The sequence below is a fragment of the Peromyscus maniculatus genome, chromosome 13, assembly GCF_049852395.1.
Source record: "Peromyscus maniculatus bairdii isolate BWxNUB_F1_BW_parent chromosome 13, HU_Pman_BW_mat_3.1, whole genome shotgun sequence".
Lineage (NCBI taxonomy): Eukaryota > Metazoa > Chordata > Mammalia > Rodentia > Cricetidae > Peromyscus > Peromyscus maniculatus.
In genome coordinates, this window is record NC_134864.1 from 60392370 (window position 1) to 60418939 (window position 26570).

General features: G+C 41.4%; 1 protein-coding gene across 1 annotated transcript in view; it reads left to right on the plus strand.

Annotated features, from left to right (window-relative positions):
* The first annotated feature begins 1014 nt into the window (after positions 1-1014).
* The window catches only part of Dnah7 (dynein axonemal heavy chain 7), a 257387-nt gene continuing 231831 nt past the window's right edge, over positions 1015-26570 (plus strand). The window contains exons 1-5 of the mRNA XM_042259698.2: positions 1015-1188; positions 6717-6779; positions 16271-16333; positions 18149-18257; positions 19536-19683. Coding sequence (XP_042115632.2) covers positions 1174-1188; positions 6717-6779; positions 16271-16333; positions 18149-18257; positions 19536-19683 — 398 coding nt within the window. The 5' untranslated portion in view covers positions 1015-1173. The remainder of the gene's footprint in view (positions 1189-6716; positions 6780-16270; positions 16334-18148; positions 18258-19535; positions 19684-26570) is intronic.

A 26570-nucleotide genomic window follows, 5' to 3' on the forward strand; every position in this document is an offset into this window, starting at 1 on the left:
TTGGTGGCCTAAGTCTGTGATTCCAGCACCTGGGAGGCTGCCACAGAACGACGGAGAGCTTGCGGCCAGCCTGGGCTGTGCAGTGAGACCATCCCAAAACCAAACCCAAACAGAACTAAACAAACAGAAACTTTTCAGTGAAGACAGTTTCCCTTGAAGGCTAAACTCCTCACCATATTTTATCAGGTCTTTAAAATATAGCGCTTATTTATCTCTTCACCTTCATCCCCAGGCTAATCCGTTTTACCCCGCTCCTCCATCTGGTAGACTTTGTTCCTCCAATAGCCGCGCAACGCCTCAGGTTTGTGTATGTGATCTTCTCTCTGCCTGGAGCAGTCCTGGCGCATCCATGTCTCCTCCTCCTTCAGACCTCAGCTTTCACATCGCGTCCACATCTTCCAGGAGAAGTGAGGAGAGCTGTGACTCACAGCACTGTCTACTCTTGCCTGATGCGCTCCCAAGCCTGCGCCTGAGGGACTGTCTTGACACAGAGTCTTTCCTCTAGTCAATCACGCGTCGATTTAATGAATCTCTGAATGCTGACTTTCTAGTGTCAACAGAACTGAACACCGATGCATCTGGCTCCGGTCCTGAGTGCCTTCTCATTACTCCATTTGTCCACATTGGCAATGAAATCTGCAGAAACTGCCGGGTGGTGGTGGCGCACGCCTTTAATCCCAGCACTCGGGAGGCAGAGGCAGGAGGATCTTTGTGAGTTTGAGGCCAGCCTGGTCTACAGAGCGAGATCCAGGAAAGGTGCAAAGCTACACAGAGGAAACCCTGTCTCAAAAAACCAAAAAAGAGGACCTCGCCCACCCAGATTCGTTGAAAGGTGCAGAAGTCTGAGGACCCACTTCGTCATCAGCGGGTCTTCGCTCCTCACAGCTGCCTGCTCACCACCCTCAGGTGGCCCCAGGAAGCCACTCTCCTGGACCGCCCAGAAAGTTCTGGGCCTGATCACAAAGCAGCTCCGGATGACCGGAAGTGGAACCCGCCAGCTTGTTGCCTAGCAACAAGGGAGGCAAGGACGCTAGAGCTCCCAGCTCCGAGAAAGAGAGAGAGAGAGCTGAGACTGAGAGAGCTGTCCAGCGGTGCACACCTCTGTCCCTGGGTCCGGGGGTCCCGCAGCAGCGATCCAGGCCGGCCGTGCACGGCTCGCAAGTCCTCGCAGCCATGAGCAGCGAGCAGGTGAGAGCGGGGCGGCCAGCCAGGGTCGCGGGTCCCGGGGTGGGCCAGGCAGACTGCGGCTCTCGGGGACCCAGCCTCGACCCCTGCGGCACCCCGGGTACTGAGCGTCTTCCTCCTGCTCCCTTCCCAACCGCGGGACCTCGCTGTCCCGGTAACTACGAACACACCTCCTCCCCGGGACGAGCCGGCTGCGGGAGCGGCTCGACAGCGACCCCTGCTGCTCTCCCGGGGTGTTTGGGTGGCAGGAAGCCGGGCGGGGTGTCAACGTGGGCCTGGGCTTCTTAAGTGTGTGACTTTAGGCAAACCACTTAGTCTTTCTTCTTTCCGAGGAGACAGAGACTCGCTATTGACCACACCCCTCCCACACCAGTTAGTCCTGTGGTGTGCAAAAAAAGATGCATGCCACAAGAGCTTGTAAAAATAAGTAGTTGTGAAAACGGAAGTCTTTCTTGGTTGATCTTAAGAGTAACCATGGTCCATGGTTTTGATGCCAGCACGCCACAGGAAAGCTGTAGCGTGGACATTTTTTCCTGGGAAGCTGGAGAAACATTCCAGATCTCTACACCGTGACAAATGAGAAAAGGACTCCGTAAGCAACCCAAATAAAAAGAAGTTGATTTTCCATCTGAAAATTTTAACTCAGCTTTTTTTCTTCTTCAGCACTTCATAGTGCTTTCTTTTGTAAGTTGTGTTTGTTGTGAAAATGGTATTAAGAGGTGACTGAGGCGTTGAGGAAATGGCTCAGTGCTTAAGAGCTAGATGTTAAGCCATGAAGACATAAACTCAAATGCCCAGCACCCACATCAAGGTCCAGAGTGACTGAGCTTGCCTGTGATCCCAGCACTGTGAGGCGTAGAGACAGGAGGATTGCTGGGACTTCCCACCCATCAGCTTAGTTTCTGGTTCAGTGAGAAACTCGTCTCAAAGTAGTAAGTCAGCGAGCAACTGTGTGTAGGCAGGGGCACCCCCATACACACGTGGACATACTGAACACACACACATACACACATACACATGAACATACCACACACACATTCACACTCACACACATACATACATATACACGAACACATGGACATACTACACACACATATTCACACTCACACACATGCAAACACACACATGGGTATGCCCCACACGCTTACACACAGGCCCATACTTATATACACACACTCACACACATACACACAGAGACACAGACATACACGTACACACACACATACACAAAGACACACTCATAGACACAGACACACACTCACATACACAATCACACAGACACACATGCACATAAAGTTTTTAAACCCTTGTTACGCTGGTCAGGCTTTTTGCTGTGACAAAGCCGAGCAAGGCAGGTCACGGAGGAGACGGTGTATTTTGGCTCAAGGTTGTAGGGGTCACTTGGCTCTGGGTGTTTCTGGGCACAGATCCAACACACTACATCAAGGCAAGGAGGGCATGAGGAGAAAAGCTGCTCACCTCGCAGCAGCCAGAAGGCAGAGAGCCCCGAGGAGGAGGCTGGAGAAAGATGAGCACACTGAAGGCAGACCCCCAACAGTTCATGTCCTTCAACCAGGTCCTACCTCCTCACAGCACATTCCGTCATACGCTTACGTTAATGTGTAGATGAAAATAGCATCCTCATGAGCATCACCAGCAGGCACCGTGCCTCAACTCGGTGAGCCTTTTGGAAAGACACGTCATATCTATATTATAACATCTATAGTTCTAGATTATATGGGTTATAGATTAACAGCAGACAACGTCAAGCCTCTAACTTATTAACCAAATCAGTAATAGCTACCTAAACGCTCAAGAAAATTTTATTTCAGAATTTTTGAAAAGTCATATAATAAATTGAGAAGGAAGAAACAGGTGCTATGATTCATATATCAAAGTATAATTAGCCATGAGTGGTACAATAACAAATGAGCAAAGATCCACCCAAATTTCAGATACACGTGACAAAACATAAACAAAAACAAACAAAAAACCACAACACACACCCGAGCATGCACTAGACCTCACTGTGTGAGAGCATTGTGCTCCCACGTCTTAACAAGATCGCAAATCATTGCCATCCATAATTGAGTAGCTCCTTTGCTTAATGGGCAAATCAGTCTTTGGCCCATCCATGGAACCACAGTCTATACTGTCAAATCTAAAATACTTCTTTTATGCAATAGACAGTGGTTTTTCTGGAAAGCTAGTTCCCATAATTCCTCCCACCTATCCAGCTAGAGCTCAGAAACAGCCGTTAAACAATCACTGGAAGCTGAGCATGCTTCCTCTTTCTAAAAGTGACATTGGGTACCAACGCGATTGTCTTGCCACAGCCTCCAGAAGGGCCATGTTCCATTGGAGAAACCTCGGAATCCACAAGAATGGGCATTATTAACCATCTGGGATTCTTAGCACTGTCTCAAGCAGCAGAGGGCTCTCTCCTCCCGTTTTTGGTTGATTTTGTAATTTTAAAAGTCATCTTGATGCTTTCCTCTATGCTAATTTGGAGTACAGTTTTCCTTTTGAAAAGATGAAAGTTTTATACTTTAATCCAAAACAAATAGAATGGATTAAATTTTCGGAAATTCCATTTTAACGTGGCATTTGCTTATGTATTCATTCCATTTGAAGAAGAGAGCCGGTGGCAGAATCGTATTTACCGAGGAGGTTTTAACATATTCATCTCATTAGTGGAAGGTTGAGAGGGACATGGCATTTTTCAGAGATAGCTGTCTGGGTTTTTCTCTTAAGTTAGGTATTTAAAGAGAAATATAAGTCTTTTGTGGTTGCTCATTTCATTTTTAAAACTAGTATTAAAAAAAAAAACCCAAACTCCAGACACTTAGAGATTCTGTTGAAGAAGTTTCCAGAGTTTAAAAGTGTCACTATTCAAAGGAAAGTCCTCTCAAATTGACTGTTGCTTGCAGGCAGCGGGGTGGGAACTGCTGTAGCCTTGCCGTGCTTAGCACGTTTTAAAGTTACACACGCAAGCGGTTGTCATTTGTCTGCCATGGTCATCCTGTTTGCCTTCTTCTTTTAAAGAACTACTTTTATTTTTTCATGTGCATGAGAGTTTTGCCTCTGTGTACACTGTGTGTGCAGTGTCCTGAGAGGCTAGGAGAGGGCATTATAGCCCTGGAATTAGAACTATAGACAGCTCTGCACTGCCATGCGGGTGCTGGAAATGGAGCCCAGCAAAAGCAGGCTCTCTGCAAAAGGAACAAGCTCTCTTAACCTCAAAGCCATCTCTCCAGCCCCTCATCATATCATCTTAATATCATCAAAAAGAAGCTGTGAAAAAGTTTTCTGTAAGACCAATGCCATAGTGGCAGCTTTATCAACCATAGCTCTAACATGAGGCACTCATGTTTTTAACTAGCCTGTTAAATTTTATTCTTGAAACAAAGTCTTACTATGTGGTTGAGATTGACTTTGAACTCAAACAATCCTCCTGTCTCAGTTTCCTGAGTACTGGGATACAAGTACACGACATCATGTCTAATAACCCTATCACATTTTGAGAAGCTATTGTCAACATAACAGAAAAAAATGTCACTTTAACAGAAACCTTTGCTTGCCATGGCTAATGCTTTGGTTGTATAACAGATTTTTTACAATATCTCTTCTAAGAGGCCAGTAGATGAAAACCGACAGAAAAATCTGAATGCAAATCTGGACTTGACTACTCAAGGAGGAACTAGACTGTTCAGCAATTTCATTGTGGAATATAAATGTATACCAAAAGTTCCTACAGAAAACACATGGAATATTTAGAAAGAGACCTTCTGCAGAGGTATCGGTGGGGTTCAGGGAGCACCCATGAGGTGAGGCAAACTTTACTTTAGAACAGTAGTTCTCAACCTGTAAGTTGTGACCCATTTGGGTGTCAAACGACCCTTTCACAGGGTTCACATAGCAGATATCCTGCACATCAAATATTCACAGAACGATTCATAACAGAAGCAAAATCCAGTTAAGAAGTAGAAACAAAATAATTTTATGGTTGGGGGTCACCACAACACGAGGAACTGTATAAAGGTCGGGGACTGCTGATTCAGCTCCACAGAACCACAGAACTTGGACCTAAATATCCCAACTCCCTTTTCTCCTGGTGGTCAGGAATTTGGGATGCAATGAGAGCATTGATTATTCCTGTCCGGAAGTTAGAAGACTAAGCCCTCGGATGATGCCCTTATATATAATCTACCTTCTCTATCACAGAGCAGGAAAACGGTAGAGGTTCAGCCTGGGGCAAAGAATGTAACTATCACAGAAGTTGTCGAAAACAGATGAAGCCATCACAGAAATTGTCATAAGCAGATGCATTTTCCTGTTCACAAACCATTTGGGGCCTGGGGATACAGCTCTCTGGTAGAGTGCTTGCCCAGCACTTTGAGACCCCAGATTCAAATCTTCTTTAATGATACTTTCTTTATAGCTTAATTAAAACATCTTACATTTCATTTTCTTTCCAAATTAATTCCTGGGCACACCAAGGGGAGCCAAAGGACAACTAAAGAAGTCTATTCTTTCGTTCCATTGTGGGGTCTAGGCGATTAAACTCAGGCTATTGGCTTTAGTGGCAAGGGCCTTAATTGCAAGGCCATCTGTCCTGGTTAAGTGGTTTTAATTTTATTCAATTAATTTTGTCAACATGACATAAGCTAGAGCCACCTGAAAAGAGGGAAACTTGGTTGAGAAAAGGCCCCTATTGGCTTGTAGGCAAGTCCATGGGGGCGTTTTCTTGATTGATGTGGAAGGGCCCAGCCCACTGTGGGTGGCGCCATACCTGGGCAGGTGGTCCTGGAGTATATAACAAGGCAGGCTGAGTAAGTCAAGAGGAACAAGCCAGTTAGTGGTGTTCCTCCATGGTCTCTGTTTTAGTTCCTGCCTTGGTTTCCCCTAATGATGGGGTATAACTCGTAAGCCAAATAAGGTGTCCCTCCCCAAGTGGCTCTGGCCATGGTGTTTGTCATGGCAATAGAAACCATAAATGAGCCTCCATCTTACCAGCCCTAAAACTGTTCCTCAATTTCTTTTTTTTTTTTAAAGATTTATTTATTTTTTATTATGTATACAGTGTTCTGCTTGCATGTATGCCCGCAGGACAGAAGAGGGCACCAGACCTCATTACAGGTGGTTGTGAGCCATCATGTGGTTGCTGGGAATTGAACTCAGGACCTCTGGAAGAGTAACCAGTGCTCTTAACTGTTGAGCCATCTCTCCAGCCCAACTGTTCCTCAATTTCAACTTTGGACTGTGTACTATAGTGTCTAAAGTGTGTATGCATGAACTTTGTATCCTACAACCTTCTGAATGAACTAATAGCTTTAATAGTTTCTTGGCATATTTATAAGATTTCTAGATATAAGATCATACCATCAGTAATTTGTGTTATTTTGGATGATATGGATATGGATAATTAGGATATTTTGGATGATATGTGGTTGACTTTATAGAAAATGTAAAATTCGGCTGGGTGAATTAAATTTAGCAACAATAAGTAAACAGTTTTTCCCCCCACATAGGATAAACTATCCGGCAAAGAAAAAGGCAAGGCACCGGTGAGATTCCTGCCACAGTTGTCTACGGTAATCTGTTAATGTATCATTATGTTTATTCTGTTATGATAGTCTTGCTTGCTACTGTCTGATTTCAAATTCTGTGTTCCAGCTGATTCTATCTTGGCAGAAAAATACAGTGTGATACATATCCTAGGAAAACCACTTTCTTAATAAAATCACTGCATTTGTAATTTCTAGCATGGATGGAGCTAAGAATTCCAAATGACCTCAAGGGGGCAGTGTGTGTGTGTGTGTGTGTGTGTGTGTGTGTGTGTGTGTGTGTGTGTGTGTGTGTGTGAGTGTTGGTGTCGGTTTACAGCTTCATGACTGGCTTTGTGACCTTCAGGAGCCACTTACTTTTCTGAACCTCCTTTGAAAGTTTAAAACTGAGAGGATTTGTTAATATCTGAGGAGATGGCTCTCCCAGTGCTAAATGGCTGTACTACAAAAGATTTTTGTAGATCTTGGCTTTTATTTTCATTATAAATTATCACTGTCTATGGAAAAGGCAGCTAATAGGCATTGTTAGTGGATAACACATTGCAAAAGTTAGATCCCACTACAGTAAACTTACCATGTATTGATTATGTTGGATTTAATGGCATTGAGTTACATTCTTATGACTCCTAAGAGTTGGGTTTAAGTAGAGTTTTAGAACAGATATTGTTTTGAAACATATTTTAAAGACTCAGGATGAAATACATGATGGAATATTTGCATTGCTTCATATAGGGAAGATTCCTAACAATTTGAATTTTCTTCAGTTAAAAAAAATAAATGCAGCAAAACAAAAACTTAAATGAAACATCAAGGGAATAATCTCAAACATTTCAAAGCACTCATGTTTTAATTTTCAGTCTATTTGCATTGTTAACAGCATATTTTTAGAAGTTTTATAAAGTAAAATCGTAAGTTTCTTATATCTATGAATGACTACTTTATGTTTTCTAGTTCACAAATCAAAGAACTGAAGTGAAATAGACAGTTTCTCTTTAAAATTTAACAAATTATAAAATCAAAAGTGTTGCTGTTGGGGTGCCTGGGTCTGTTAGACTCATGTTCACTCACTGAACAAATATTTGGAGCTCAGATGAATGATTCTTTCAAGCCAACAAACCATACAGTTATTTCAAATATGTTTTCTGGCTGACTTAAAATCTTACAATGTGCTCATATTTGAGAGTATCTTAGAGTTTTTCCTTTGTAATCTCAAGGCATTTATGCTTTATGAGAAATCATACTTTTGAGATACTTTAGGAATAATCTATTGCCTTGTTTGTATTTAAACATCAAGTTCACACTTGGGGCAAAGCACTCCAGCAGCCCTAAGACTAGAGTGAAATCCTTCACAGGTGTTCAGGTCTCTGATCGCTCCAGTGGAAATCAAGGTTGACCCAGCATTGGTGGCTGCAGCCTCTGAGCTTGGGAACCATTTCTCACCTTTCTTTGCACACTTCACTCTCACCACTTCTGTAAACTTTAAATCTCCTATGGAGAAAGATGAGAGTGGAGAAATGGAAGGGCAGAGGAAGGGCAGGAAGGTCTGCATTCTGTCAACTTGAGGCGTCATGACAGGAGTATCTGACAGGAAGGACTTGCATACAGCTAATTTATTTGGGACATGATCCCGAGAGCAAGAGAAGGGAGAGAATCAAAGAGTTAGTGGTCTGAGCCTCAAGTTGGTTCTACCAGTAGGAAACTGAGGCAGTCCTGTCATGATCGGAGATGACAGAATACATCCTGGAATTGTCCATCTTTAATCCCAGCACTTGGGAGGCAGAGGCAGGTGAATGTCTCTGAGTTCAAGGCCAGCCTGGTCTACAGAGCAAGTTCTAGAACAGCTAGAGTTACACAGAAAACCCCTGTCTTGGAAAGAAAGAAAGGAAGGAAGAAAGAAAGAAAGGAAGGAAGAAAGAAAGAAACAAAAAAAGAAAGAAGGAAGAAAGGAAGGAAAGAAAGAAAGAAGGAAAGAAAGAAAGAAAGAAAGAAAGAAAGAAAGAAAGAAAGAAAGAAAGAAAGAAAGAGAGAAAGAAAGAAAGACATTTATCTAACTCCCTTCATCTTGTATTGATAGAGAATTGCTCCTGGGGATACCAATTCTTACACTGTTGTGGCTGCTTGTGTGTGGGGACAGAGTGTACTTTTCCTAGAGCTTATGCTATGGCATTAAAGTAGCGCCACCTCCCTCCCTCCCTGCAGAAAGACAAATACATTTTTGGGGGGGGCAAATAGTGCCATAAATTGAGTGTAGAACAGAACTGTTTACTACAGCCATGCTTGTAGTGACTGGTGAGACTGTGAAGATAGAAATGATTTGAAACACCAGAGCTATGTGATGCTCTGGCTTAGATGTGGCTACTGTTTTTGGTTAGTCAGAAAACCATCCTGCATAAACATTCTGCAAGATACATATTCTACACTGAAGTATAATAAGGAAATATTAAAGTCCTCCCTAACCTTTTCCACCTAGAAGGCTAATGAACCTGGGAAGAATAGCCTGGTGGTACATAGTCTGTAAGTCAGGTCTGTGAGGAAGTTTATGTAGTAAACTGATATTGATAGGTGTCTTCTGGATATTGCCTGTTCCCTGACATGAAAGTTCCAGAGCAGGTAAACCATAACATCTCATAGAGTTCTTTTCATTCTCCCCAAAGGGGAGCCTTCCCCTCTGAGAATATCTATTATATCATTCATCATGGAAATATGCTCATTCTTCCTCTGTCATCATGTGGTCTGTGAGGAATTGTAGCAGTGACATCTGGGATACAGTACTGGGAAGATGACAATCTGGTATTTGTATTGTCTGGAGCTCATTGCCATTCTTTAATCCTCTATACCCCTTTTCTTATGTTTAAAAAATGCCTGGTTAACAATTTTGTAATTTTCTAATGTAAATGTAAAGTCGACATTATTTTAGCATCAGTTTATCGAGTTTACTTAGTAAACCTAGGCAGACTGAGGGTATGAGAGAGCAGGACTAGGGATGTGCACACGTATGATTCAGAAATAACTTAAATTGTAAAGAATGGTATGCACATTCAGAGGCGATCGCCTACAGTTGGAATTAAAAAGAAAAACTAAACCTTTAAAATCCCTATCTTGAACAAAAGTTCAGATTTTTAACATGGGGATACTATTAGAGTAATGCAGCCGAGTTTCTCTGGTCCCATCCAGCCCTGTGGTCACATATTTCTCTGGTCCTGCCTGGTTCCAGAGTCCCACAGCCATTTGTAAAATAATCACTCAGAGGCTTAATATTAATTGCAAATTATATGGCCTGTGGGTCAAGCTTCTTGCTAGCCAGCTCTTACAACTGAACTCAACTCATAACTATTAATCTATGTATCCTCATATGTTCCATGGCTTTAACTGTGTCCCATTACTTGTTGTTCCTTGGATGTGGTTTGGCGTCTCCCCTTATTACTCTCATTTCTCCTCTCACTGTCTCTCTTGGATTTTCCCACCTGGCTCCGTCCTGCCCTGCCATAGGCCAATGCAGCTTTATTTATTAGCCAATGGGAGTAACACATATTTACAGCATACAGAATGATATCCCACAGCAATTTCCTTTTTCTGTCTAATCAAAAAGGAAGGTTTTAACTTTAACATAGTAAAATGACATATAATAGAGCAGTTGTCAAGCAAGAATTGCAGTTACAATATCTAGTCTATTTGTATTTGGCAAATTTAAAGAAAATAGTCTATCATCTATCCTATATTTGTGAGTCTAAAGTTTTATATCTAATTTATCTTTTATCATAACTAAAGAAAATTATATCTAGTCCTCAACTCCATCAAATACCCCAGAAGGATATGATATTACCTAAGCAAACAGGAAATGCATTATAATCAACTTCTAAAATTCTGGAAATGACAGAGACAGCTGGCTACTTGGATAGTCACCTAAAATTCCTCTGCAATGTTGGGCCATCCATCTTCAGCCTATAGGTCTAGAGTTTCTCAGTCACTTTTCCTGGTGTCCTGTAGAATATCTGGCAGTTTCCTCTCTGAAGCAGGAAACTGAAGGACCATGTCACCTTGTTTTGGTAAAATTTAATGGTCATTTTCCTATGAGTCCTGTATGTCCAGTTTATACAACATATTATCAAGCAATCCAGGCTAGAGCAGCTTCTTGCACAAATGGCTATTTATGCCATAAAGAACGCAAACTCCATATGAAGTTTCTTCAATGCCCATCATCCTCTTTGAAGTAATTGGTGCTGCCAGGAGCAGACAAGCCTCATTGTCCAGAAAAGTCTAAGTTCTTAAAATATTTTAAATATGATATTCTGTAGGTCTTTAAAGTGTGTGAAGATTACCTCCCTAACTGAATTATATTTTTGTATATCTAAAAAACTTAATTTATAGGACTATAAGTTTGATTATCATAAAATGACTATTTTGTATTTTTAATTATATATTACAATTTTAAATGAGTTGTACAAACATAATACCTTAAACAAGAATAGAAATATATATATAGTATAACAAAATTAACTTTAAATTTGTATCAATAAAATAAAATCCATAGCAATGTAAAACATTTCAAACAAGTTGTTGCTCTTTAAAAGTAGATTCAATAACCTACCCTTTTATCCCATCATATCTATATCTCCTTTTCTTTTTTAAAAAGAGATTGCATTTATAATAAATCTCCTTTAAATAAAAATAAACAATTTATAAACAATATTTTGGGAATTTGGGACTAGCTTTTCATACTACTTCCTGTTGGTTGGGGGTGTTGACAATCTTAAGGAGATCCTGAGAAAATTCAGGATAATGGTCAAGTCCTGACTGGAGTAGTCTGTGAGGCTGTATTGTCTGAGCTAGGTGCTTTGAAGCTATTTTGGATGTTGGATCATCTGGAAACCTCTGGGGGGGGTCTTCCTTGATGGGACCATATTAACTTGGAAAGAATCCACAGGTTCTATGGAAACAAAAGCAGAACCTCTTTTCCAAAGCAACATATCCTTAGACATAAATTTTGAAATCAAGATAACTTTAAAATATACATGTTGGTTTAACTTAGTTGCTTTTACAATCAAATGTCTCTCTCCAGTTAAAAATCCCCAAGACAATATAATAATCTGCAGTATCCAGATTCTTTGTGTAATTTTCATCTTTACATGGCTTAACTTCTATATTATTCTTATTGTCTCTTTAAAGACTTTATTTTTTTTAAACTATTGATTTCTTTATATAACTGTCTATATTCCTTTTTTCTCTCTTTCAAGCCTGTGTATATTTTTATATGTATTGTAAATCGTTTAGAGTTTTATGTCATCTGAATCTGTCTTATTGTGAATCTGTAATCATTTTCTGACCATTGATTTAATCTGTAGTGTGGCTAGAACCAAAGTGGCAGCCTTGGCTGCTGACTGCCTACCTCAGCTTCCCAACATGGTGGAGGTTGCCTACCACCAGCAGTGGGTCTATGCCTCTGACAAGCAGCGTGTAGTCCAGAAACTTTTTTTTGTCTGTACTAGCAAAAGCTAAATTCACCATGCAGTGTGCTGCATGGTGGGACTCCGCCATGCTGTTGGTCAAGCCCACACACTGAGGCATCTCTGTATCATGGCTTGCCTAAGAGACATGACTAGGAAGCAACTCTTGGCTCCATTTTAGGAACCCTGCCCCTTTTAAAGCTTTTTTGGTTTTTGGGTAGAAATTTCTGCCCCACATTGGGCGCCAAATGTAGCTGAAAGTTTCTTTGGTCCCACCCAGCCCTGCGGTCCCATGTTTCTCTGGTCCTGCCTGGATCCACAGTCCCACAGCCACTTATAAAATAATCACTCAGAGGCTTAATATTAATTGCAAATTATATGACCCGTAGGTCAGGCTTCTTGCTAGCTACCTCTTATAACTGAACTCAACTCATAACTATTAATCTATGTATTATCATGTGTTCTGGGCTTTACCTGCATCCCATTACATGTTGCTCCTTGGACATCATTCTGGCATCTCTCCTTTCTCCTTTCATCATCTCTCTTGAATTTTCCCACCTGGCTCCATCCTGCCCTGCCACAGGCCAATGCAGCTTTATTTAATAGCCAATGGGAGTAACACATATTCCTAGCATACAGAAAGATGTCCCACAGCATAGTAATTAACTTCAGCTGCTATAACACACTTTCAAATTTTGGAGATTTCACCAGACACATTTATTCCTTGCCATTATGAAATGTGACAGACATCAAGTAGCCCTCCTCCATCTTACAGTTGTGCTTCTGGGGGCACATGGCCTTCATGCTTGTGGGTGCAAGGGTGAATGATGGAGGACACATTCCCAGCTCTTGACCATCTTTGTGTCTGTGCAGTGCAGGCCATACTGACCATCTGCTATGTCTATGCAGTACAAGTCATACTGACCATCTGCTATATCTACTCATTACAGGTCATATGTCAACAAAGAGGAGAATTGGAAGTCAGATAATTTGGATAATGTGAATGAGTGCTTTGAAGATCAAGCTGAAATTTTGTTTCTCCTTTACTAGGAATTTGTTAATGTTTCTGAACAGTGCTCTCAGGAAGGCTGGGGTGGCCTTCTGATACATCACTGTCTGTAAATCAAGACTCAAATCTTCTAATGCCTGCCTTATTTAAAAATAATGTCACCCTAGCTCCACTGCTGACCCTAGTCTCTTTATACATGTGTGTTTACTGTTTCTAGAAATATGTATAGAATAGCACTTTGTGTGCCCTTGTATGGTCATAGGGTAACAGAATCATTTGTCCTTAAACTGACATACCTTTGAAAGAGAAAATGCTACTACTTATGCATAGGCAAGAGGTATAAACTGGAGCTGTGTCCCATAAATTATTATTAAGGTCACCATAAGAGGGACTACAGTAACTTAATGTTGCTAGCCAGAGCCAAAAGTCCATGTCCTCCATGACATAACAGCACCCATCCATGCAGCCCTGCCTCCCCTTTCCCTGCTCCCCCCCTTTTTTTTTTAGGTTTCCCACTCAAACATAACTTTTCAGTGTCTTCCTCTCATTCCTACATGGAAATCTAGCACACCCCTATCTCTTCACTCTGATTTTCTCTATTGTGTTATTACTTCTTGACATTATTTGATATATCCATCCTGAAATCACTGCCCATAGGTCCACTAGAATGCAAGTATCATGAGGGGAGGACCAGACTGTCCATCAGTGTAGACCCACCGCTTGAGTAGAGCCTTAGTAATTAACTTCAGCTGCTATAACACACTTTCAAATTTTGGAGGTTTGACCAGACTCTCTCTCTCTCTCTCTCTCTCTCTCTCTCTCTCTCTCTCTCTCTCTCTCTAATATATATATATATATATATATATATATATATATATATATATATATATATATATATATATATAAATCAGACAGACTACTATACAGTAGTTACTTATTTAAAAGAAATGCCTTGCCTTTGGCCTGAGTTAACCCAGTGCCCCATCACCCACCCCAACATCCTCCCTCAAGCTTGCTCTTCTTCTTTGACCTCTAATTCCTGATGCTCTCCCTGTCCTTAGTAAGGGCATTGTTATCCTTCTCTGCGGAAATCCAATTGTGTTTCAAGGTTGGCTTCCGTCAGTTTTTCTTCTGAAACTCTCCTTGACTGTTCTCCTCTGTATTCTGTCCTGGATAAAAGACATCATAGTTTATATGTGAGACAGGAAACATGTCATTTCTCATCTGCATAAAAGGCATGAAAGTGGTACAACAGTACTTATCTCAAAAAATTTAACTATTAAATGTGCTACTTTATATAATAATCTATGGAGTATGCCAAAGAGAATATAATCAACATAAAATATGATCTTATAAATTTGAAGAATTACAGTGAGATAATTTACATCCTCTGTTTTGAATTTTCTTCAAAATCCAGCATATGTTTTATTTGTAGATACATTTCAGTTCCATGCAGCCACATTTCAAGTGACTAGCAGCCACAGATGACTAATGATGCGACCTGGGCAGTACCAATGTAAAGAATGAGGTGGAAAATGGAACCACCACCCTCCATAGGTCTGAAGGAGAGTGCTCAAGAAACATGCTGACAAGAGCCATTGCTTCCACAAAGCTCAGACTCGGACCTCACGGGAGATGATGTGGCTGTGGCTCACCAGAGGTGGAGGCATTTGCTAGGTGGTGCAGGCCTGCAGGAGGGTAGATGGCACCTGCTGGTGTAGGCAGATTTTTCTGTCCCACCAAACCATGACACAGAGATTTATTATGAATGATGAAAGCCTGGCTGTTAGCTTAGGCTTGTTTCTGACTAACTCTTACAACTTAAATTAACCCATATCTTTTAATCTACGTTCTACCACATGTTTTACACCTCTATCCCATTTTATGGGTCTGACTCATTCCATGTCTAGTTGGCTTCTCGTAGCATCTCCACCTTTCTTCTTCCCAGTATTCTCTCTGCCCTAAACACTTTGCCTAGCAATTGGCCCTTTAGCTTTTTATCAAACCAATCACAGTGACATATATTCACACAATGTAAAAGAATAGTCCACAACATGCTGGAATGCTGAAATCTTAAAAGGTGTTCCCTCTCTCTGGCACTTAGTGAAACCTGTGGAGAGCCACCATGAAATGCCAGTGAAATGTGCTGGAGGATGTCTGCACTAGGTCAGGCACATGCAAGTGGAGAGGGCGCCCACCGACCAGGGCGCCGATTGCTGGCAGTCACACTAACAGAGTATGAGAAAAAACACAGAGACCCGGAAGAAAGACCCTGTCTTACAGGTCTCCTTAGCATCTTCTGATAGGGTACTGGTGGCAATGGAGAAACATTGAGGGTACCGTTGAGTATCCAAGGGGAGCAGAAAGGGTCAGTTTGCAGCTGAAGGCCATAGCATTGGCAGCTGGCCCGACACACAACTGGTATCTGCTTTAGACACCCAAACATTCTGTCCCTAACCCCAGCAGTGCGTGTCCGTGTCATCCCGTCTGCCCCCCCCCCCCCCCAGGGACAGAAATTTGGGAAATTGCAGAAAAGCACAACTGTTACTCACGGCCATTGGACACATTAACCCAACATGTCGTAGCTTCAGGAAGGGCTGGTTCTGGTACGTCAGTGAGGAAACTGTGGTAAGAGGTGTAAAGCTGAGTGAGCCATGCACACTAAGGTTAGATTGAATTCTCAGCAGTTGTGGTGTGTGAAAGATTTTACCTGATTTGGAAGGCTTTTGGTGAGTCTTGCTGCTGCAGCACATGATTTCTGTTTACTTTGTTTCCCTGCACTAAAGAGAAAGCAATGTTAAGACAAACAAGGGTCTCTCTACATATCAGTGGCTGGTCTGAATTTGTTGTGTAGACCAGGCTGGTCTTGAATTCCCAGGGATCTGCCTGCCTCTGCCTCTGGAGTGCTGGAATTAAAAGCACCACCATGCCTGGCCCAAACAGTGAAGACTCTGAGTACTTGAGTTTACCTTTGAACATTTTGGCTAAAATGTACGTTACTTTATATTGGACAATATAAAATTTGTGTTAATGTTTTTCTTTTTTCTCTCACATATTTTGTGCAGGATAAACCGCCCGGCAAAGAAAAGACCAAACTGCCTACAAGAGTTTTACCCCAGTTAGCTTTGGTAATTTATCTATATAATTTCTAAAACGTTGCCATTTTCAAAGGTTTATAGGATCCAAACTTAAAATGAAATACCAAATTTTGATTTTGTGCTCTGATTTACTTCCTCTTTGATAGAGAAATTCCCTTAGCTATATCTATTAACAAATACAAGTGTCTAGTAAGATCACGGTGTCAATAATTTCTTAGTGTGTACAGAATATTTAAAGGTAAATAAAAGCATTACCAAGCTGAATTAGCAGAGTAATGTCACTGCCAGGAAACAGGGGCTCTGAGCAAAACTCCGGGACCCCTGGGGAGTCATTTTCCTCTCTGGCCCTCAGTTTCTGGACCGAAAAGGGGAGGATTTGGTTATCTCTGCGTAGATGGACCTCTCAGTGGCGAAAGGCCTTCTACCAATGAGCTCATGGACCATGGCTTCCTTTTGCATTATTTTGATTTTGAATGATCATTGTCCTAGGGGAAAGACAGTGGGCGTTTCAGTTAATAAAGCCCTGACCTACTTACTTAATGTTTATTCTTTCAAAGCTATCTTGAATTCAATACCATTGAATTATCTTCTTGTAGCTCCTGGGATTGAAGTTTAAATAGAGTCTCAGTAAAAAAAAAAAAAAAAAAAAAGACAAAAGAAAAAGTTTTTTTTTAAAATGAAATCATACAGAATATTTGTTTTCTAGCCATAGTGCAAAAAACCTGAAAAATTGCAAGAAAATCTTGGCAAATGACACAAGCCCTGGGAATTGAACGAGCTGCTTTCGGACAGCAAATGAAAGAAGGGAAAATCAAGAAGGAAATGTAAAAATTAAACGAATCTGGGAAGATAATATTCCAAATGTGTGGAACACAGCGCTAGGAAGTCTATACAGAAGTCAATGCGCACAGCAGCCACAAACCCATCTCTGTGTCTCTGCAGCAGAACCCTGAGAACAAACCGAACCCCACGGAGCTTAGGGAAGAGCAGAGCACAACTAAATGGGATGGATACCAAAAAAATCAACCCCAAAAGATTAGGGAAACAAACCTTTGGTTCTTTGAAAAGATAAGAAAACCTTTTAAAAAAGCCTTTGCCACTAGGAAAGGAGAAGATTCAAAATGAAGAGGGAGATACCATAACTTAACCACACAGAAATACAAAAGACGAAAATATTTATTACATTAATCGAGATCATTATGAATAACTGTGTGACGATGGACTTGACAACTTAGACAGAACAAATGAATTCCTAGACACCTATACCCCTTACTCAGGAGGCGGGGATGGGGCACTAAGTTACAGCCAGACAGGCTGAGGTGTCCCGGCCTGCCAGTGTACAGCAGAGCCACTATAAATAACTAGAATGCAATGTGTGTTTCAGAAAGCTAACAGACAGACTTGGAAATCTTTCACCGTCAATGATAATTTTTCACGGGGTTCGTTGCACCTCACTTAGATACTATACAGTGTATACAAGTACTAAACACTGCACGGTGCCCCATTGGTATGTTTTGATATGAAGACTTCCATGCTCTTATTCATCAGTCAAACCATGCTGAAGGAAATTTTATAGACAGTGGTAGACACGGGCAATGAGCAGACTGTGTGGAACAGGCACTCTGGGGTTGGGTAATGGGCACTCATAACCACATAGCGGTGGGGCTATCCTTAATTTTCCTGGTAATGCCCAGGCAAAGGAAGGCCCATTGCTGATGGCTATGCATCTTCCCAGAGGTCCTGATGTGCTCGGGACAGTGCTAGAGCCGCTCCCAGAAATAGTCATGGGTTAAGTGGAACATCCTCTACACTACTTCCTGACACTATTTCAATGTTCTGTTTTAGACGGGGGTCAAGCCCCAGTGGCAGCAGGCTGCTCCGTCATTCCATCTAAATATCAAACAGGAAATCCCGGTTCCAGAACCCTATACTGTTAAAAATGAGCAGTCATATGGTAAGAACTTTGGTTTTTGAGTAAAAAATATGTATAGTTAATAAGGCCATAAAATTATCAGGTGTTACATGTCATATAGAAAGTTTCCTTCTATACATTTTCCATCATAAAACAATTGTTTCCATTTCCTTGTTATTTAAAAACCATTGTAATTGCTTTTCATGAAATAGTTACATTTATTTTAATTTATCCTCTCACCATTTCATTGTATATATAAAACCTCATAATATACAAGTAAATATATATATATATATATATATATATATATATATATATATATATATATATATATATATATATAATCTTATTTCCATCCTATTCCCCTCCACTCGCTTTTCATATCCCTTTCTCTCTCACATGGAACCTCAAAGCCTTCCTCCCAGCAAGTCCCTTCTGCATTCATTTAGGGTTGTTTGCATGAGCATGGGGAAAGCAGCTTCCTGGTAGCATACCACCCCTTCTCTACCTAAGCAACCCTTGATTGCTGAAGGCTTCCTTGTGAGGCCTTAGGAGCGCTCTGACTCCACAATGTTGATGGGCCTTTTGTGTCAAAGGCTGAGAACTTTTTTTCTAAGAACGTCCTAAGTTGTAAATAACATTTCCAAATTAGTCATTTAAAAATAGCTTTCCTCTAGGGTCTGAAGAGATAGCTCAGCCAGTTAAACATGAGGACCTGAGGACCCGAGTTCACTTCCCATGTCCACATAAGAAGCCAGGTGTAGTAGCTTGTCCTTACAATCTCACTGGCTGGGATGAGATTCAAGGATCCCTGAGGCTGGCTGGCTAATCATCCAGGCCCAACTCATGAGCTCCAGGCCACAAAGATCTGGCCTCTGCATACATGTGCACACACAGCTGCACACACACATTTTGTTTCACTCGAATGTATAGCACTACCAGACTGATTACATTTAACATTAAAATGTTTTTGAAATTATGGTGCTTTTAAAATTTTCTTGAACAGTGTGACTTTGTTTTTATCATAGTTTAAATCTTAATCCTTTAAAGAGACTCATACAAATACAATTGAAAAATATTATATCAATCAAAGCACCACACAATTCAACAATATTCTTAGAGTAAACAGATGCTCCTATTATGATGATTTGAAATAGGCATTTAATAACTTTTGATAGTAAAACAATATTCATTAGGATTCTTTGAGATGAGAACGCAAAGTATGCAATGTTTTTCTTGATGGTGCTGCAGTGCCTTATTCTAAGGACTTACAAATTTTAGCTTACCTTTCACATGAACAACTTGTTTTTAAAATTTAAGCTGAATACATGGAGCACTTTGGAAGAAAAGGCAAATTACTGGATCAAATTGATGATAGCCGAGCTGGACCATCAACTTCCAGATCAAAGGTCAAATCTCCACATAAGGAGCGAGAGAATTTTAGAAGCACTCTCGTCAACGTCATTATGTGAGTTCCACAAGCTGACCAGCTTGTTACCCTAGCAAAGTCTGGGGAAGTAAGAGCTGAAAATATACGCACTCTCCCAATCTGTAGAGGGTGCCTCGAAGCCTTGTCACAGTAGGGTTAGTGTGAAAACAGAAACTGGGAGAGTTTGAGATTACCCCTGTTGAGCACGTCACACTTCTACATACCATCACTTGTAACGGTGCCCATGCTAATAGTTGATGCCAGCCGAGTGTGAGCAGAGACTGTCTGGGAGTTCGGGCTGCCATCATGGTAGCTGGTAGAGGATGTGGATGTGGCTGCCCCTCACCTCCCCAGAGCTGTCTGTTTAGGGGACAGGGTGACTTCTGTGATGTTGAGGGTCTCTTCATGCAGAGCAGGAATTTGGGTGGAATGGCGAGCCGTATGACCATGGCTGGCCTCACCTAGCCCGAATTTGGGAGCTTTCCATGGAGAGCCATGCTGGCTCAGGTGACTCCCTCTTTGCCGTTTCCACACGGCTTGTGCAAGGTGTCTAGCGCCCTCTCTTGCTACACTCTGACTCTCAGGGTGCTAATGACTACTTGTGAAACACATGGGATCTCATGAACCACTGTGGTGAGTGACTCCCTGGGCCGCTTCACTACCCGGACCTCTTGAGGGGAGCAGTGGATGCTGAGTGCTTACATCTTACAGCAAGCAAGGTGTATATACATTCTCACAGGTGGCTTGAGAACGTGGTCTCAAAATGCGTACAATGCAAGAGATCTACAGATCTCTGGGAAGAAAATGCATTCACTAAGGGATGAAATGGAGGTCACGCACTTACTTATACAACATGAAGCAACCCTGTTCCCTCTCTGTCTCCCAGGGAAAGATGAGGAAAGCTCCAGACCAGGTCACCAGGAAGCCTTCCACATCCAAGGGAGCTCAAGACCCCCTCCCTCTTTCCTTTTAAGAGGTCACATAGGCAGGCAAGAAGCACCTCCTCTATAGGGCTAGCTAGCCCGAGGTCATGGGCGAAGTGAATACCCACTACATACCTATTTATTTTTTCACTTTCAGCCTGGATCTTACTATATAGACTCGGATGGAGACAAATTCACAGTCCTGCCTCTGCCGGCCAAGTGCTGGAGGAGACGTAGGCATTTGCCTTTGCATCTAGCTGTGTAGAGGTTTTGAGTTTGCTTTTGACAGATGCCATGGGAATATTACCAGCTTATCCCACGCATGTTGCCTTTGTTGTTTTTTGTTTTGTTTTGTTTTGTTTTGTTTTGCATGAGCACATTCAGTGTAAAATCAACACCAAATCAATGGGAGAAAGAGCCTGTAGTTGTAATTCTTAGAGGAAATGCTCTTCTCCCTCTACGTCCTGTATTGGGAACCCCCAACACTAGAACCCAAGGCATCACACATGCTTAAACAAGCCCTGAATTGCTGAACTATAAACCCAGTCCTCTTTTAATTTTTTTTTTTTTTTTGGTTTTTTTATTATTATTATTATTATTATTTTATAACACCATTCAGTTCAACATAATAGCCACAGAATCCCCTGTTCTCCCCCTCTCGCCCACCCCTCCCCCCAGCCCACCCCCCATTCCCACCTCCTCCAGATCAAGGTCTCCCCCGAGGACCGGGGTTGACCTGGTAGACTCAGTCCAGGCAGGTCCATTCCCCCCTCCCAGACCGAGCCAAGTGTCCCTGCATAAGTCCCAGGATTCAAACAGCCAACTCATGCAACGAGCCCAGGACCTGGCACCAATGCACAGCTGCCTCCCAAACAGATCAAGCCAAATGACTGTCTCACCCGTTCAGGTGGCCTGATCCAGTTGGGGGCCCCTCAGCCTTTGGTTCATAGATCCTGTGCTTCCATTCATTTGGTTATTTGTCCCTGTGCTTTATCCAACCTTGGCTTCAACAATTCTCGCTCATATAAATCCTCTTCTTACTCACTAATTAGACTCCCAGTGCTCCACCAGGGGCCCAGCCGTGGATGTCTGCCTTCAGATTCCTCAGTCCTTGGATGGGGTTTATGGCACCACTATTTGGGTGTCTGGCCATCCCATCACCAGAGTAGGTCAGTTCCTGCCGTCTCGCGACCATTGCCAGCAGTCTTTTGAGGGGGTATCTTTGTGAATCTCCGTGGGCCTCCCTAGCTCTCTGCTTCCTCCCCTTCTCACCTTCTCATGTGGTCTTCATTTACCATGGTCTCCTATTCCTTGTTCTCCCTCTCTTTTCTTTATCCAGCTAGGATCTCCCACTCTTTCCCTCGACTGTCGCCCTTCATTGTTCCCACTCATGACCAGGCTATTCATGTAGATCTTGTCCATTTCTCCGTGTCTTTTTTTGGGGTCCCGTTTTCCAGGTAGCCTCACTGGTGATGTGAGTAGCAGTCTAGTCATCCTTGTTCCACATCTAGCATCTTCCTATGAGTGAGTACATACCATATTTGTCTTTCTGAGTCTGGGTTACCTCACTCAGGATGATTTTTTCTAGATCCATCCATTTGCCTGCAAACCGTGTGATGTCATTGTTTTTCTCTGCTGAGTAGTATTCCATTGTGTATATGTGCCACAATTTATTTATCCATTCTTCAGTTGAAGGGCATCTAGGTTGTTTCCAGGTTTTGGCTATTACAAACAATGCTGATATGAACATAGCTGAGCAAGTGCTCTTGTGGTATGATTGAGCATTTCTTGGGTATATGCCCAGGAGTGGTATAGCTGGATCTTGGGGGAGATTGATTCCCAATTTTCTAAGAAAGCGCCATATTGATTTCCAAAGTGGTTGTACAAGCTTGCATTCCCACCAGCAGTGGAGGAGAGTTCCCCTAGTTCCACATCCTCTCCAGCATAAAGTGTCTTCAGTGTTTTTGATCTTAGCCACTCTGACAGGCGTAAGGTGGTATCTCAGAGTTGTCTTGATTTGCATTTCCCTGATGATTAGGGAAGTTGAGCAATTCCTTAAATGTCTTTCAGCCATTTGGGATTCCTCTGTTGAGAATTCTCTGTTTAGTTCTAAAGCCCATTTCTCAATTGGACTGTTGGTCCTTTTGATGTCTAATTTCTTGAGTTCCTTATATATTCTGGATATCAGTCCTCTGTCAGATGTGGGGTTGGTGAAGATCTTTTCCCATTCTGTAGGCTGTCGCTTTGCCTTGTTGACCGTATCCTTTGCTCTACAAAAGCTTCTCAGTTTCAAGAGGTCCCATTGATTGATTGTTTGTCTCAGTGTCTGCGCTACTGGTGTTATATTTAGGAAGTGATCTCCTATGCCAAGGTGTTCAAGACTATTTCCTACTTTTTCTTCTAGCAGGTTCAGAGTAGCTGGATTTATGTTGAGGTCTTTGATCCACTTGGACTTAAGTTTTGTGCACGGTGACAGATATGGATCTATTTGCAGCCTTCTACACGCTGATATCCAGTTATGCCAGCACCATTTGTTGAAGATGCTTTCTTTTTTCCATTGTACACTTTTGGCTTCTTTGTCAAAAATTATATGTCCATAGGTGTGTGGGTTAATGTCAGGGTCTTCAATTCGATTCCATTGGTCCACATGTCGGTTTTTATGCCAATACCAGGCTGTTTTTATTACTGTAGCTCTATAGTAGAGCTTGAAGTCGGGGATTGTGATGCCTCCAGAAGTTGTTTTATTGTACAGGTTTCTTTTAGCTATCCTGGGTTTTTTGTTTTTCCATATGAAGTTGAGTATTGTTCTTTCCAGATCTGTGAAGAATTGTGTTGGTATTTTGATGGGGATTGCATTGAATCTGTAAATTGCTTTTGGTAAGATTGCCATTTTTACTATGTTAACCCTGCCTATCCATGAGCATGGAAGATCTTTCCATTTTCTGAGATCTTCTTCAATTTCTTTTTTCAGGGACTTAAAGTTCTTGTCATATAGGTCCTTCACTTGCTTGGTTAGTGTTACCCCAAGGTATTTTTGGCTATTGTAAAGGGTGATGTATCTCTAATTGCCTTCTCAGCTTCTTTGTCCATTGTATATAGGAGGGCTACTGATTTTTTTGAGTTGATTTTGTATCCTGCTATGTTGCTGAAGGTGTTTATAAGCTTTATCAATTCCTGGGTGGAATCTTTGGGGTCACTCAAGTATACTATCATGTCGTCTGCAAATAGGGAAAGCTTGACTTCTTCCTTTCCAATTTGAATCCCCTTAATCTCCTTATGTTGTCTTATTGCTCTGGCTAGAACTTCAAGTACTATATTGAATAAGTATGGGGAGAGTGGACAGCCTTGTCTCGTTCCTGATTTTAGTGGAATTGCTTTGAGTTTCTCTCCATTTAATTTGATGTTGGCTGTTGGTTTGCTATATATTGCCTTTATTATGTTTAGGTATGTTCCCTGTATTCCTGATCGCTCCAAGACTTTTATCATGAAGGGGTGTTGGATTTTGTCAAATGCCTTTTCTGCATCTAGTGAGATGATCATGTGGTTTTTTTCTTTGAGTTTGTTTATATGGTGTATTACATTAATGGACTTTCGTATGTTGAACCACCCTTGCATCCCTGGGATGAAGCCTACTTGATCATGGTGGATAATTGTTCTGATGTGTTCTTGGAGTCTGTTTGCCAGTATTTTATTGAGTATTTTTGCATCAATGTTCATGAGGGAGATCGGTCTGTAGTTCTCTTTCTTTGTTGCATCCTTGTTTGGTTTAGGAATCAGGGTAATTGTAGCCTCATAGAAGGAGTTTGGTAATGTTCCTTCTGTTTCTATTATGTGGAACAATTTAGAGAGTATTGGTATTAACTCTTCTTTGAAGATCTGGTAGAATTCTGCACTGAAACCATCTGGTCCTGGGCTTTTTTTGGTTGGGAGACCTTTAATGACTGTTTCTATTTCCTTAGGGGTTATTGGACTATTTAAATAGTTTATCTGGTCTTGATTAAACTTAGGTATGTGGTATCTATCCAGAAAAATGTCCATTTCTTTTAGGTTTTCCAGTTTTGTGGAGTAGAGGTTTTTGAAATATGACCTTATAATTCTCTGGATTTCCTCAATGTCTGTTGTTATGTCCCCCTTTTCATTTCTGATTTTGTTGATTTGGATTCTCTCTCTCTGTCTCTTGGTTAGTTTGGATAAGGGCTTGTCTATCTTGTTGATTTTCTCAAAGAACCAACTCTTTGTTTCATTAATTTTTTGTATTATTCTCTTAGTTTCTAATTTATTAATTTCACCTCTCACTTTGATAATTTCCTGGCGTCTATTCTTCCTGGGAGACTTTGCTTCTTCTTGTTCTAGAGCTTTCAGATGTGCTGTTAATTCACTAGTGTGCGATTTCTCCAACTTCTTTATGTGGGCATTTAGTGCTATGAATTTCCCTCTTAGCACTGCTTTCATAGTGTCCCATAAGTTTGGGTATGTGGTGTCTTCATTTTCATTGATCTCTAGGAAGTCTTTAATTTCTTTCTTTATTTCTTCCTTAACCCATTGGTGATTCAGTTGAGCATTATTCAGTTTCCATGAGGTTGTAGGTTTTCTGTAGTTTTTGTTGTTGTTGAAATCTAGCTTTAAACCATGGTGATCTGATAGAACACAGGAGGTTATTCTGATTGTTTTGTATCTGTTGAGATTTGCTTTGTGGCCAAGTATGTGGTCGATTTTAGAGAAAGTTCCATGGGGTGCTGAGAAGAAAGTGTATTCTTTCTTGTTAGGATGGAATGTTCTGTAGATATCTATTAGGTCCAATTGGGTCATGACATCGGTTAAGTCCTTTATTTCTCTGTTAAGTTTTGATTTGGGAGATCTGTCCAGTGGTGAAAGTGGGGTGTTGAGATCTCCCACTATTAATGTGTGGGGTTTTATATGTGGTTTAAGCTTTAGTAATGTTTCTTTTACATATGTGGGTGCCCTTATGTTTGGGGCATATATGTTCAGAATTGAAACTTCATCTTGGTCGATCTTTCCTGTGACGAGGATGTAATGTCCTTCTTGATCTCTTTTGATTGATTTTAGTTTGAAGTCTATTTTGTTGGATATCAGGATGGCTACCCCTGCTTGTTTCTTAAGACCATTTGATTGAAAAGTCTTTTCCCAGCCTTTTATTCTTAGGTAGTGTCTATCTTTGAATTTGAGATGTGTTTCTTGTATGCAGCAGAAGGATGGGTCCTGCTTTCGTATCCATTCTGTAAGTCTATGTCTTTTTATAGGTGAATTAAGTCCGTTGATATTAAGGGATATTAATGACCAGTGATTCTTCATCTCTGTTATTTTTGGTGGTAGTGTGTGTGTACTTCTCTTCTTTGGGGTTTACTGTTGTGGCTTTATCTATTGCCTGTGTTTTCAAGTGTGTATCTGACTTCCCTCGGTTGGAATTTTCCTTCTAGTGCTTTCTGTAGGGCTGGGTTTGTGGATAGGTATTGTTTAAATCTGGCTTTGTCTTCGAATGTCTTGTTCCTTCCGTCTATGATGATTGAAAGTTTTGCTGGGTATATTAGTCTGGGCTGACATCCATGGTCTCTTAGTGTCTGCATTACATCTGTCCAGGTCCTTCTGGCTTTCAAAGTCTCCATTGAGAAATCGGGTGTTATTCTGATGGGTTTACCTTTATAGGTCACTTGGCCTTTTTCCTTGGCTGCTCTTAATATTCTTTCTTTATTCTGTACATTTAGTTGTTTAATTATTATGTGTCGAGGGGACTTTTTTTGGGGGTCTAGTCTGTTTGGTGTTCTATAGGCTTCTTGTATCTTCATAGGCATTTCCTTCTTTAAGTTGGGAAAGTTTTCTTCTATAATTTTGTTGAATATATTTTCTGTGCCTTTGAGTTGGTATTCTTCACCTTCTTCTATCCCTATAATTCGTAAGTTTGGTCTTTTTATGGTGTCCCAGATTTCTTGGACATTTTGGTTCATGACTTTGTTGGCTTTAGTGTTTCCTTCGACTGATGGAACT